This window comes from Oryctolagus cuniculus, chromosome 7, assembly GCF_964237555.1.
Source record: "Oryctolagus cuniculus chromosome 7, mOryCun1.1, whole genome shotgun sequence".
In the NCBI taxonomy this organism is placed as follows: domain Eukaryota; kingdom Metazoa; phylum Chordata; class Mammalia; order Lagomorpha; family Leporidae; genus Oryctolagus; species Oryctolagus cuniculus.
Genome location: NC_091438.1, coordinates 12,655,402 through 12,670,337, shown reverse-complemented (window position 1 = coordinate 12,670,337; position 14,936 = coordinate 12,655,402). Strand labels below are relative to the sequence as shown.

Here is a 14,936-nt window from a genome sequence, read left to right as displayed (position 1 = left end):
TTAGAAATCTCTACTGAGCTGACTACAAATGAAATGAGTGAATATGAAGTGAACAGAATTCCAGTCTGTTGTAAAAATGTTTCTGTGGGAAGCCCTGGTCTCTGCAGCACTGGGGCCTGGCAGGTGACCCAGTGAAGAAGCTGGCTGGCCTTTCCGTCCAGGGCTCCTCTTCTGGGCCTGTTGCCACTTTGTCACACTCTCACCATCCCCAACAGAGTCCATGTTGGAGGACAGAGAGTTTGGAAATGATGGAAGCGTTAGGACGTAGAGAGTAAATGTGCCTTCTTTTAATGTCTTACAGCTCCTTTCTTCCTGGGTGAATTTGGAGACAAGTAGATGGGGTTGATAATTAATTTATAATGTTTTAGATGTCCACGTATTATTGAGAATTCTTAAACACGAGTAGATGAAGACCCTTCTAAAACTGTGCCTGTTATGTAGGTTTAATTACTATCATCTTCAGTACATTGAATTCCTATAGAGATACTAGGTTTAGTTGTCGTTTATATTTGATCATGAAAAATTAGCCCCAAAACCTTGGCTTCTGTTTTTAATAGTGGTTTCCTAGTCCTGTGTTGAAGAACATTTTGTCAGTTATCAGGGGGCATAAGCCTGTGTTCAAGAGTAGTTTAATAAGATAGTCGATGATATTACAGATGAATTCGCAGGACCTGATAGTAGGTAGTTTTAAGCACATGGTGCTTGAGAAGTCCGCATCAGATAGTATTGAGCAGTGGTCTCAACTTCAGCAGGCCTGGAGCTCAGCCGTGTTACAAAGCACGGATTCCTGTGCTTGGCGACGAGCTCACTCTCCTGAGGCTTCTCTTCTCGGCGGCCCTTAGAGCTGCTGTTCCACATGTGAGCTGCCGGTGGTGCTGCTTTGTTTCATCGTCTGCAACGTTTTCTTGTGAACAGCACATACTGTTTGCTTCTCCGAGAGTGTCAGGGAGTCAGTCCCAAAGGCTGCAGTGTAAAAGTTAACTTAGTGCCATGCAACTTTACCTGGGCTCTTTTTTATCTGTCTTAAATCTTGAATTCTGCATTTGGGGGTTATGAATATTTTTAAAATTTATTCATTGTTTTTTAAAAGATTTATTTATTTATTTGAAAGGCAGAGTCAAAGATGAGGAGGGGCACACACACACACACATACACACACACGTATACACAAACAGATCATCATCTGTTGGTTCCTTCCCCAGATGGCTGCAACTACTGGGGTTAAGCCAGGCTGAAGCCAGGGGTCTGGAACTCCATCTGGGTCTTCCACATGGGTAGCAGAAGCCAAGTACTTGGACCATCTTTTGCTGCTTTCCCAGGCACATAGCAAGAATCTGGATCAGAAGTGAAGCAGCCAGGACCCGAACCAGCCTTCATAAGGGTTGCTGGTATCGAAAACAGCGTCTTTACCCGCTGCACCACAACCCTGACACCTATACATCCCTTGAATAGTCTTTTTCTTCCATTTGTCCCCTTTTTTTGGTTCTGAAAAGAATTAGAAATTGGGATGTTAGAACATTTGATTGGGGCCTCTAAAAAGTCTGCAAAAGCAATGCTGGAATTGATTGATGACTTGTTTCAGAGAAAAAGATATGCAAACAAGAATGAAGGTTGCTAGGTTTCAGTCACCCTTACAATGGAGTAGAGGAGCCGTCTCGTGCCACCACGTGTAACTCCTGAGGAGTGAGGAATCGAGCACTTAGACCAGGGCAGCCTTCCACGCTCTGATTTCCTAGAGGCTTAGGCCCATGGAATAGATGCTATCAGTGGGAGTTTATAGATTTTTAAATGATGCATTCAGAAAATACTAGATTTCTTAACTTTATAAAATGATATAGCAAGCTTTCGCCACCATGAGATGACTAAAGAAATGATACTGGTATGTATAAATTTTATAACAATAGGAAGTACAAATCTCATGACAAGACTTCATTATGGTTCAGATATATACTTTATTTATTTATTTATTTTTGACAGGCAGAGTTACACAGTGAGAGAGAAAGACAGACAGACAGAAAGGTCTTCCTTCCGTTGGTTCACTCCCCAAATGGCCGCCACGGCAGGTGCTGTGCCAATCCGAAGCCAGGAGCCAGGTGCTTCTTCCTGGTCTCCCATGTGGGTGCAGGGGTCCAAGCACTTGGGCCATCCTCCACTGCCCTCCCGGGCCACAGCAGAGAGCTGGACTGGAAGAGGAGCAACCGGGACTAGAACCCGGTGCCCATATGGGATACCGGTGCCGCAGGCGGAGGATTAGCCAAGTGAGCCACAGCACCAGCCCCCGGGTGTATACTTTAAAGGAGTTGTACTAAGTGACCCAGGGCTTCCAGCATCACCTGGAATAAAAGTATGTTTCTCCGTGTGTTGTATCCCAAATGTTTTAGAATAGCATGTCAAGTCGCTGTGTGATTTGGGACACGGCACCACCTAGTGTTCAGTAGCATAACAGCAAGTAGTGTTGTCAAGTAGTGTTGTCAAGTAGGAGAGACACATTTTTGGACCTTTTACAGAAAATTCTGGTAACTGCATGTTAGTTATACTTTCATAGATTCTGAGATCTTTCCCTAGTGTAGCGGTGAGGACTGTTCATCAGGCTCTCTAGAAAATCTGTTTTATTTCCAAAACATTGGTCTATACGTATATTGCTTACAGAATGAGGAAAATGGACAAGATTTTGTAGAACTGTCATAACCAGAAGATAGGAATGATGTAAGACATACAGCAGTGTGTTTCAGAATTTCAGAGGAGAAAGGGTACAGTCAGAAAGAGAGCCATGTGATAACTGCTGATGCTAAATAAACAAGAGGATTCCCCTCACGGGAGAGAGGAGAGTGGAGGTTCTTGGGACGCCACACGCTGCTCTCCAGGAAGTGAGGCCAGCGCTCAGCAGGCCTCAGCTGCTCTGGGGCATAAAAAGAGGGGACTTCAAAAAGTTTGTGGAAAATGGGATTGAAAGATAAGTTTATTTGGTTGCCAAAAATGCTGAAATCCATGCATTGTTTGAGTACACATTTTCCCCCTTTTGGAAGAGCCCTCGTGTAGCTGTTTCTCCATTGTGATGCCCAGGACAACAGTGGGCACGAGGGAGAGTCCTGCTGACAGCTGCCATCTGGATTACGCTTACCTGTGCCAGGCACTGTGCTGCGTTAACTTACGCATTTCTTCCCGCAGTTCTGTGAGACTCGGGGGGTAACAGGTAGCTGCTCTCAGCTCATCTTTTGCCAATGTGTTAGACCTTCAGAATGTCCCTGGGAATAGCAGCAAGAGTGAGCTTTGAGATAAGACTTAAAAGATCCTGATGTTCAAAAATAAATAAACAAATGAAAATAAATTTTAAAAGATCTTAAAAGGTGGCTGGCATTGTGACATAATGGGTAAAGCTGCCATCTGTGACGCTGGCATCCCATATGGGCGCCAGTTCGAGTCTTGGCTGCTCTGCTTCCAATCCAGCTCCCCGCTATGGCCTGGGAAAGCAGCAGAGGATGACTCAGGTGCTTGGGCCCCCGCACCCACCTGGGAGACCCGGGTGAAGATCTTGGTTTCTGGCTTTGGCCTGGCCAGCACTGACCATTCTGGCTATTAGGGCAGTGAACAAGCAGATGGAAGATCTGCCCACCCCCCGCCCCCTCTCTGTACCTCTGCCTTTCAAGTAAATTTTTTAAAAAATCCGAATTTTGACTTTTCTTGGTGTGCAACATGTAGACAGAATACTTCACTTTCATGAGCCTAAGTGTTCTCAGTCTGTAAGACTGAGATAAATACCAGAAATCTCAGAGTAGGAGTCAAATGACATAATATGAGAATGTGCCAGCCGCACACATGGCACCCCACACAGAGTGGACACACTGATGTCTCCTGTTCCCAGCAGATAGGATTTGAATCCCCTGCCCGAGCCAGTGCAGGCTGCATTAGCAGTGGGCAGCTCGCTTTCTGTGGGCCATCCCCGGAGTGCTGCTGGTCTTGGAGTGAACTGGAAGTGTCCTGGAAGACCCTGCTGATGAGGGATTCCTGTGGTGATAAGGCAGTGGCCCTCGGGGCATTGCCTGCTCCCTGGTCACCCACCAGGCATGTCTACGTAGGCAGGCCAGATTCCCCGCAGATGCAATCATTGTGAATGCTTAAAACCTTGAAGGGGGATGCACGTTTGCTTTACTCAACACGGGATTTCCCTAGAGCACTCACCTGGTAAACATCTGTGGAATGTCATTCAACAAAGTCATTTTACAGAAGTGAGGCCGTGAGGCCATGAGGCCACGGTTAACGATCGTATTCCACCACACACAGCTTGGCGCTGCGATTGTGCAATAAGAAGTGCAGGAGCAGCCTTGAGCCGTGCAGGAAACAAGAGAAAAGGCCCTGCAGATTCCCATCCCTCGCCTCCAGTGAAGGGGCAGACGCTCCCTTCCTTACGAGTAGCAAGAGTCAGAGCTGCAGAGCGGCCTTGTGGTCCCCTCTGCTGAGGGTGCTGCCAACCTCTCACTTCCAGCAGAGGATTCTAGAATTCTCCAGCTAGGAGGGGCCTCAGCGCAGAGCCTGCAGCCCAGACGGCGTCTCAGCAAGCATTAGGAAGGAGTCTGCACGAGGTTCCTAGCTCCCTAGATGCCAGGCCTGTCAAGTCTGGTTGTTTGCTTGATGAACCATTCTGTGTAACTATGAAAAGTTACTCATAACAAATTATGAAAATTGAGTAGCATTGTATTATTTTATTCCTTTTTATCATGACAAAACAGGTAAAATTACTGTTAAGTACTTTTGTGAGGCTTTGAAGTGTATTTTTTTTAAACATTTATTTATTTATTTGAAAAGCAGAGAGGCAGAGAGAGAGAGAGAGAAAGAGAGAGAAAGAAAGGTCTTCCATCTGCTGATTCACTCCCCAGATGGCTGCAACAGCTGGAGCTGCACTGATCTGAAGCCAGGAGCCAGGAGCTTCTTCTAGGTCTCCCACCTGGATGCAGGGGCCCAAGGACTTGGACCACCTTCTGTTGTTTTCGTAGGCCATAGCAGAGAGCTAGAACAGAAGTGGAGCAGCCGGGACTTGAACCGGTACGCTTATGGGATGCACTGCAGGCAGCGTCTTTACCAGCTTTGCCACAGTGCCAGCCCCAATTAGTGTACTTTTAATTAATTGAAAGTTCTTGGTTTAGATCTCTTAGCAGTACCAGGTGGATTCTGATTATATTAGCTAATGGGCAGGTAGCTGTCAATGAGAAGCATGGTCTTAAAATTTTCTTTTGAGCTATAACCAAACTTTGAAAACTTGCAGCAAGAACAAAGACTAGAATTTCTTCCCCCTTCATACTGAATAAGCCACATAAAAGCTTAAAGGCAGCCTCGCTGCCCTGCAGCCCTCCCTTGTGTCGTCTGGAAGGGCAGGGCGTGAAAGAAACAAGAGACCTCCTGTTACTTTTTTTTTTCTTATTTATTTATTTTTTGGACAGGCAGAGTTAGACAGAAAGAGAGAGAGAGAGACAGAGAAAAAGGTCTTCCTTTTTCCGCTGGTTCATCCCCCAAGTGGCCGCTACAGCCGGTGTGCTGCACTGATCCGAAGGCAGGAGCCAGGTGCTTCCTCCTGGTCTCCCATGGGGTGCAGGGCCCAAGCACTTGGGCCATCCTCCACTGCCCTCCTGGGCCACAGCAGAGAGCTGGCCTGGAAGAGGAGCAACCGGGACAGAATCCGGCGCCCCAACCAGGACTAGAACCTGCGGTGCCGGTGCTGCAGATAGAGGATTAGCCTAGTGAGCCGCGGCGCCAACCCGAGACCTCCTGTTACTGAAAGCGAGTTAAAGCAGTGAGAAAAGCGGAGTCAGCAGGTGCACCCTCTGACTGGCTGGCTGTGGGCAAGATGTGCTTTCTAGGAGGGGACCCCGTTGTCCGTAGAGGGTACTCAGGGTGCCCTTTGAGTCTCAGCATGTTTTCCAGTCTCTGTCTACTATTGCCAGTTGAGGTTCGAAGAACGTCCAGATATGGTCATGTGGCAGGGGCCCAGGTAGATGAGCATCTTCCATTGCCTTCCCAGGCACCTTAGCAGGGAGCTGGATCAGAAGTGGAGCGGCAGGACTCAGGCCGTTTCTCTGACAGGGAATGCTGGCGTTGCAAGCAGCGGTTTCATCTGTTGTGCCACCTGCCAAGCCCTGTGCTCTCTTGACTGGTACTTCACATGAATGAAGCTTTAAGACACTTAGATTACAGATATGGGAATCTTTTTACATTATGCAATTTACCATCCACAGCCTAATAGCTTTGTTTCAGGTTGTAAAACCACCTAGAGGGAACCCATTCACCCTGTGACCTGGAAATCTTTTTTTCCCTGAAGACGATGGCATTTTCAAAATCCAGATCGCATCTTTGCGTTGCGGAGTGTTTATATGTTGTGTCATCTGGAGTTAGTTTGTCTTGTCCATTCCTGATTGAGAGATTTTTATTTGTATAGCCAGCTTTGGGTAAGGTGGATTCTCAGTCTTGCAGGAAGATGTGCCATCCCTTTGGGGGCTGGGCTGCACGTCGGACCCTGCCCTCGCCTGGTGCCAGAGGAACACGGCCGTTTCTCTTAGGAGGCTGCTCCATGGCTTCAGCACTACGGTTTTCCCGGGCCTTGGAGCGCGGGCTGTGTTACTTCTCACAGCCTGGTCGCCTCTAGGCTGCCAGGGGCACCTCTCCCTCCATGTGCAGAATGAGGACCCTCCAGCCGTCGCAAGGAATCCAGTAATGGTTCAGAGAGAAAGCACTGGAGAGCGGTGATGCACGTGCGGTGCTCCTGCTCACACACAGAGAAAGAGGACGGGGGGAGCGTGAGGAGGGGGAGAAGGTCTGGGATTTGACCGTGCTCTTTTTAGACAGAGCAGACCAAATCTGTCCTCCCTCATGTCCCGCCCTGGTTGCCTGTGCTCTGATGTCCCCATCCGTTTGACTGCTTCTGGTGTGGGGTGTGGCACGTTTACCAATCCCTGCTGATGTGGACGCTTGGCGCTTTCTTTCTGTGTGAGCACTGTTACAGGAGCACTGAGCGCCCAGTTTCTGTATGTGACCTAAGTGTTTAGAGCTCTGCTAGCCTTGTTCACTGGGAGTGAAATAGACAGTTATTTCATACACAGGGCAACTTTTTTAACATTTCCGAGGGCACGTGCGTGATCCCTTCACCTGTGTGCTTGCAGTGTAGAGCGTTGACAGACGCTTTAGAATTAACTGCTCACACGTGTAGAGTACTTTGACAGGTTTGTGCCTTTCTTGTAGCTGTCAGAGTTCAGAGACACAGCAGATACTGCCTGGCCCCTGAACCTGCCATGCTGTGGGCTGCAGTTCCTCAGCGTGGCGCCCTGTGCCGGGGGCTGCCCAGTGGGACCTGCCCGGCTCTGAAGAGTGGGGAAGGCAGGACGCGCGGTGCCGCACCCGCCCAGGCACAGATGTTGCTGTGTGGCTGGGAAAGCCCAGCTCCTGGAGGTGGGGCTCACAGAAAGATCAGAGCACATCACCTAATAGCTCTTCTGCCCGCATAGACTCTGCCCCGTCCTAAACCCAGCCTGATACATGGAACCTCACTTCACCCAGGGGTACAGTAGGGGTGTCATCTGCCGTGGGCTTGGTTCCACTCATCAGACAGCAGGAAGACACATCTGCACGACAGGGTTTGGGAGGCTGACGTGGCCAGGTGATGAAAGGACTTGAAAATTGGGTTTGAAGGGTAAATAAATATTGCTCATGGAAATGACTTACCAAGGCCGCTTTTAGAATAGTTGGCGAGGTAAGCCGATTAGTAATCCACGTGTCCGCCTGGACTCCCAGTTGGTATTAAAGTTAATCATGCTGGCACGGAGACACTGAAATGCTTCCTCATTTTCTCCTGCAGAGTTTACAGATGCTTCCCCAGCAACGGAAGGCCATAGCGAAGTTCAAGGAACCAGCCCATGCACTAGCGTTTCAGCAGAAGTTCCACAGGTATGGCTCGGGGCTTGGGAACAGAGAGGCGCAGAGAGCAGACAGCGAGCGCGCTCCTGCGGCAGTGCGTCCTGCCTTGTCATGGGGGGCTTACCCCTTGTTTTGTAGCTCTTGTCTTGAATCCGCAGTTTTGTATACCCCAAACCTGCCGTTCTCCTTGGCTTTTCCTCTCGCCTGTGGTGTGGTGCTGGCTCGCCTGCAGAGCTGATGTTGTTTCTCTAATTTCCACAGGCATATGATAGATTTGTCCCACATAAACGTGGCCCTGATTGTGGAGTGATTTCTCACAGAGAGTCTGACCTGTCGCTGCACACACACTGTGGAATTTCTTCAAGGAAGCTGCCGGCCGGCGCAGATCTCAGGAGCTTAGGTCTCTCTGATCCACAGTCTTGCGTTACTGTTGTCTGGAGCGCCAGCCAGCCATAGGGTTGATTCCGGAAGAGCCGAACTTAAGGACCTAGCAAGCTGGAGTTTGGTGTTAGTTTGCTTCCGATTCTGTTGTCAGCACAAAGAACTCCAGTGTTTTGTTTTGTTTTGTTTTCAAAGTGCTTACGATGCATGTAGCCATTGCTCCTGGTGATCTTACTGTGTGGGCGATCACAGTGACTCAGATTCAGGAAGGAACATCAGCGTCACACATGCTAAGTATTTTTCACAGCAAAGAATATTTGATAATGGTTGCACTTATCTTCAGTGCAGGCTAGAGAAGACTTTTCTTTACCAAGCTTGACTTGAGTTGCCTACTCAGAAAGCCCTCCAAAGGCTCTTGTTAAAAAACACAGGTTAAAATTTGGGTGATTCCAATTGACACTTACATATCCTGGAGAGCCAGGGTATGCGTGGGGTGGTTGGGAGTGGTGCTGATTGAAGTGGCCGATTCTGCTTCTTGTAACTATTTCGAAAGCGCCAACTGCATATGATCCTAGTCCTAAGGACCACCCGCTCCTTTTTACGCTTTTCCCAGATGGGGTGAAAATGCTGGCTCGCAGCGCCACGCTCCCTCAGCTCCGAGAAGGGCGTCCGTGGTTCCCTCTTCTGCAGCCCTGCGACCCAGTTTCTCTTCTCACCTGCGGCTCAAGGTGGCGAGTTTGTGCCACCGGCTCTGTGCTGTGTCCCGTTCCTCGGGACCCTGGCATCTTGCTTTGATTGGCTTGTTTTTGAGTTTTGGGTCCTTTTGGTTTTTGTTGTGAGGGATTCTCCAGCAGGCACTGGTCCTTCGCTGGGCCCGAGAGTGAGGGCCGTGCTGGCATGCCAGTGTCGGCGGCGTGTGCTGCGAGGGTGGCTCTCGTACAGGGACCAGGGACGGCATGGCCTCTGATGGGCATGTCATCATTGAAGCTGTGTTTAGACACTCGGGGTAGGTCCCACTAGTTGAGGCTTGCTCTCCGCAGAGCAGCCTTTAGTAAAATCCTTGGTGGGCAAACACTGAAAAAAGTGCCTTATTGTATTTCTGCTCACGACAGAGTTTCAGTGTTTCGGAAATGTTCTAAAATAGACCAGAGCGAATAACACTAGGGCGTACTCAACACTTTTTAGTCCTATTTTATACCTGCGGTTTCATGTCAGATTTATTCATAGAATTAAGGGAAATCGAAGTCTGTTGTCACCTTCTGCCTCTGGTTAAGCCAGCGAGGACCAGAGTGAGCCTTGGCGCTGTCTGGGGCAGGTGTGTCCCCCAGGTATGTCAGCCTTCGAGTGGAGCTGAGGAGACCAGGGCGTGGGGCTTGCAGCATCCGCTTCCCATGGGTGGAATTTTATGTTTCTTCAAATTAAGGTCCTGGAACTGTCATTTAGAACTGTTCAAGACCCCATGAAACTTCGTGTGGCATTGATTTAAACTATCAGTGCGCACTTCAGAGACTACTGGAAGCCGCAGGTGGTTGTCGATGGCTGCTCTTAGGAAGACTTGGGCCCCAGGAAAGTATAGAGCGCTAGAGGCTATTCCAGAAAACCCTGCAGCGGGGCTGCCTGGCGCTCTCTGTTCCAGAAAGCCCCTGCCCAGCCCTAGAAAGCAGCCCTGCCTCACTGTACCCGCGGTGAGGCCCGAGAAACGGGCTGTGTGCCTGTCTGCCAGTTGGCTTGGCTGCTACCGCCTTGTCCTGGTATTCAGGAACAGATGTGTTAATACATTTAAAGGAGTAGTTTGTTTGGCTCAGTCCAGAGAGAGCTGTATTGAAATGATAGTTCGCTGACCCATCGGCTCTAATTAAGGGACATCCAAGTCTCTGGCGCCACTGGGCAGTGGGGGCCTACCGACTCATTTTGTCATGGAGGACACAGTAACACAGGAAAATGAACTTAACTAATTTTTTACCGCTTCTGAAATGGTCTGGGTGTGCTGTTGTTTTTAAGCCGAAGTTTGGCAGGTTGTCTCTCAAAAGGAGGCACTGAAGCACACTCTTTTCAAGTTCGTGTCGTTGAACCCGATACTGACGGGGCGCCTGTGTCAAGGCAGGCTTGAGGCTACTTTAGGATCCGCTGCGGGTGTTGTCTACATGTGATGCAGATACCCAGGCGCACATGTGTGTCCGTAGCTGTCTACACGCACAGATGTAAGAGGGGTTTTACTAGAGGGTTCCTGAAAGACCATCAGCCAATGGTAAAGCACCGGGTAGGGTAGCCAGACACAGGTCCGGCCTTAATACACACAGCCATCGGCCGTGGGCCCTCAGTGCCAGGCAGCCCTGGGAGGAAAGGCCTAGTTTCTTTGATGGAAACTTTAAAAAAGGAAAGAAGCAGAATTAGAAAGTAATGCTACCTTCATTTTTGGTGTCAGACCGCAGAAGCTGGACCCTTGTGGAAGATCTGCTGCAACCATTATCTTTGTTCTTTATTTATCATGCATTTAAAGTGAGATGCAGAAGCATTTAACATACTGTGTAAATATGGACCTTTTAAAATTAAAATGTTACCGGAAATACTTTCAACTCCGCAACATCTTAGCCGTTTGTTAGTTCTTTTGTGTTGTCTTATCGAAGTTTAATGGATAAAACTCCGTACCTGTTGATGTGTTTGTGTGTATATTCGATTTTTATAAAGATGGTAGTAAGTGAATACGTTGATCCTGATCTGTGTATTATTTGTCCACAAATTCAAGAAGCTTAAAGTCCGTAAATAGCATTATAGCTCATAAGGTCAACCTGCAGGCGGTTATGTGCAGCCTCGCTACTTCTTTCTTTTTGCCTTGTTTTGATTTTGTACTGTAACATAAGTTCACTTAGCTGCTCATCTGAACATAACCTTGCGTTACCGTTGGTCTGGCCCCGTTTGTCAAACCCTTACACTGATGGTCTTCGAAAGGGAAAAATCTTGTCTCTTTTCCAAAAGAAACTTGGAGGGTTTTCTCCCCTGCCTGGACAGGCAGTCTCCTGCTTTAGGTGCCCGTGCCCTCGTCACTCCGGAGGAGAATTCGTGGCTCGGGAGCGGGCGGTGGTTTCCGTGGAACGACTTTTACTACGGGTAGTTCTGAACGTCATTTTGTAAAGGTGCTGCACCAGCAGCTGCTTGGGCTCCGGTCTGTAGCATTTCTGAGTTGTGCCAGCTTAGGTTCCGCACCCAGGGACTCTGCTTTCAGTGTTTTGCTGAGATCCTGAAAGAGGCTGGAGAGCTGGGGCGAAGTGGGGGTGGGGCGGGGTGCGGTGGGGATGAGGAATGGACAGCCCCGGGGAAGGCGAGCCTTGCAGGATGGGACAGGTTGTCCCCTGAGTGGTCGTGGTGGACTTCCTTCTGACACTGACGGGCAAGGTGAGGTCCTCGGGCAGGCGTCCCAGGCCCCGGCAAGTGGCGGCCCAGCTCCTGTCCCAGGACAAGGGCTGGGGGGCACCGATGAGGGAGTCTTTATTCTTGGTGGATGGGGTTAGGAGCCTATCAATTTTTTTTTTCCCCTTTTGGACTTTTATTTTTTGTTTTTTTGTTCTTTGTTTTTTTGTTTTTTGTTTTTCCATTGTGTTGACTTTGTTTTTTACTTCTTTGCTATCTTATTGGGAAGGTAAGCTCAGTGCCCTGTGTCCATAGGAGTGACCCTTGTTGAAGACAGGTTTTAGTTGCATGGTGGCACAGGACCAAGGAGGCTCCGTGTGGGCTGCGGGGTTGCCCTTAGAAATCACAGGGTCCTAGGAACTCTGTGTTCCGCTGCAGCTTCGCTCGCCTGCGTCCTCCTTGGAGAGGCCCAGAACCCGGCCACCGGGAGGCGCATGCACCAGGCAGCTCTGGGCCCTGCTGCTTTCCTGTTGCCCTCCCCACTTGAAGGACTCGGGGCCGGCCTCACCTGCTCCGGTTTAGAGCCACTTTGCCGTTCTTGCCTTAAGCTGAAGCTCCCTCCCTGTGTTTTGCTATTTATTTATTTGGAGTGGGGCGAGAGGGTGGGAGAGAGGTATTTGAAAGGTGGTTCTTTTTAAAAATTGTAACATATTTAGAAGGGAGTTAACTGTTAGAGGAAGTGCAGGACAGGAAGGGACCAAAAGGACTCCACCTCCCCCGGAAAGCCACAGCAGCCCCGACCCTGCGAGGGAAGGTGCAGACACTTACTGTGTTCAGTGAGCATTTCCGCTGACCTTTTATACTCTTTTTAAAATTTGTGAACGAAGTGTGTATTTTAAAGCATTCTTGAATATGAACTCTCCAAAGGCACCTAGCCTTGATTTAATATTAAATCCTAAGGATTTTTTTCTGTAAGGTTTTTTTGCGACCTACTTAATTTTTATCATTTTAAATGCCTAGTTCATTAGGTACATCAGCCCGTGGTTTTGTGTGCTAGAACCAAAGCGAAGCCCACTGATTCATATTGGATCCCCAGGTATACCTTCTGGTAGCCCGTGGTCGGAAAGGGTCACTTGTTCACGCGTTGTAACCGGCCTTCTCTAGAGACTGTTCTAAACATTTAACGCTTGCTTTTTTGTGTCATATTTCGATAGGAAGTCTTCCAGTTAAGATGAGCAGATAGAACAGGTATTTTTAGTAGTAAGTTTCCTTAAAACTTGTTTTTACATTTTATTTCTAACCAACTAAAATATGAAGAGATCTTCATGTTGGTGTTCTGCTTGATTTGATTCTACTAAACTTAAAAGCTATGTAGAAAAAAAACAGGCCTTTTAGAAAGCATCATGTAGGGTTTTATTTATTTATTTATAATATATTCCACAGAGTGCACAGGCAGATAGGTATGGTTTTAATGTATTCTGTATTTAGGAATTTAATATATGTTAACAAAAGTAGACCTCTTGCCATTGTTTTAGCATGGTTTTCTTTTGAGGTGCCTTTTATTTTAAGGGCAGATTTTTAAAAGATGATTTGAATTTTATGCCTTCCGCAGTATTTTCTGGAAATGTCTAGCGTTGTAAGGTGACGTGCACACGCGCACACACTTCTCCTGTGAATGGAGGAGCAGATACTCATTGTTTTTATAATTCAGCTTTGCTTTTCACAGGCGTGGGCTCCTGGATGCCTCCCCTCTGTGAGGATTTTCACGCTGAGGCTTTAATCCCACTTTAATTTTCAGGTGCAACAGCGACAAAGTGCAAGCTCAGGTTTTGTCCAGCGCTGTGCTGGCTCCCCGTCTGTTGGATGTTTCTGTTCTCTTCTTGCCACTGTTGTTCTAGTGAGGAGACCACGTCACTAGGCCCTGCTCCGGGCCCTCCTCTCCTGTCTTCTCTGTTTCGGCCTCATCCGCCACGTTCACGCTGACCCCTCCTGTCCCCCGCTGACATTCCTCCCCTCTGCCATCTCTCATCTCTCTCCCTCCTCACCTGCTGCTCTCCGCCTCGGACGCCTAGGACTGCCCTCGGGGGGGCGGGGCCAGGCATGCGTGTCCCGGCGCTGTGCTCACAACCTTTGCTTTGACAGGTGTCCTCGTCCCAGTTTATTCCTCCAGGTGTTGGATGGGAGAGAATAACGTTTGATTCTGTTATTTTGCAGTTGCCGCTCTGTAGGAGAGTGTGGCGACGCCCAGACACCAGCAGCCCGCAGCTTGCGGTTGGCCATGCCCTTAATCACGCGCTTCTTTGTTTCTGTCCCCTCTCCTTTGCAGGACGTGGGCATGGGTCAGTGTAGTAGTTGCGTGCACGGAAGCGGTGGCCGCGTGAGCATTGTCACTGCCCCTGCTGACTGAGGGCGCCCCCGGGCCGCATCTGGGGGTGGCGCCGAGGTGAAGGTGGAACTGTGTGTATTGGGAGAGCGGGGGAGTTTGGGAACGAGAGATGGCTGACCGGCTCCCCCTCTGGGTTCCGCCCCCTCCGTGGTCTCCACGCTGCCGCTCGCGGGAAGTGGTGTCGCCCGGTTTCACCCCTGACTCACTCGGCGTTAACTCCGGGGGGGGGGGACGGGACTTTGCTCAAGAGTCTGTGTGAAGAGTTAATAGTGACGTAGTTGAACAAGGAAATGTACTGTTGTGTATCATTTGTGTGATCTCCTACGGAAACATGTGTTTGGCCTGTATTGTAATCTGAAAGGTGTGTCAATAAAACCTTGCGCTTTCCACTCTACTCTGAGCCTGCTTGATTCTTTCCCTGAGTGGGCCCGGGCGGGGCGGGGACGGGGGGCCGTGCAGAGTTGCCCCTCTAGAGCAGCCCAAGGCTTTCCCAGAGGTCTCAAGCCAAGAAGCCTGCAGCGAAAGTATGTGCTGTTGTGGGGAGGGGGTCGCACTCATTTTAATTCTGGGAAGCATCACATCGTTCTTGTGCATTTTCTGACTGAAAATGGGGGGAATCAGTCTCGTGTGTTGCCCCCAAGCACGCTGTCCTGCACTTTCGGGTTTTGTCACCTGCAGACCTACTTTGGGTAGTGGGAGACACGGTCTCCATTCCCCCATTTAACGTGCCATTAAGAGGTTTTGACGCAACTACAAATGTGCTCACAATTCAGGATCAGTTTTGAAAGTTAGTTTTAAAAGTAAGGCAGCTCAGCTTGCGGGAAACTTATCCCAGGAGACACGCAAGGGGACGAGCATCCAGGTGTTCACAGCCCCCGCACCAAGGCAGGCCAGGCCTCTGGCTTCTGGCCTGGCCCCAAGC

The 14,936-nt window shown here is 49.2% G+C and overlaps 1 protein-coding gene across 7 annotated transcripts in view; it reads left to right on the top strand.

Moving 5' to 3' along the window:
* The window catches only part of RBM33 (RNA binding motif protein 33), a 150,497-nt gene extending 136,089 nt beyond the window's left edge, over window positions 1–14,408 (top strand). For all 7 annotated transcript variants that reach the window (XM_070077227.1, XM_008263877.4, XM_008263875.4 and 4 more), the window contains 2 exons: window positions 7,841–7,929; window positions 8,161–14,408. In XM_070077227.1, coding sequence (XP_069933328.1) covers window positions 7,841–7,929; window positions 8,161–8,209 — 138 coding nt within the window. In that variant the 3' untranslated portion in view covers window positions 8,210–14,408. The remainder of the gene's footprint in view (window positions 1–7,840; window positions 7,930–8,160) is intronic.
* Window positions 14,409–14,936: the final 528 nt, after the last annotated feature.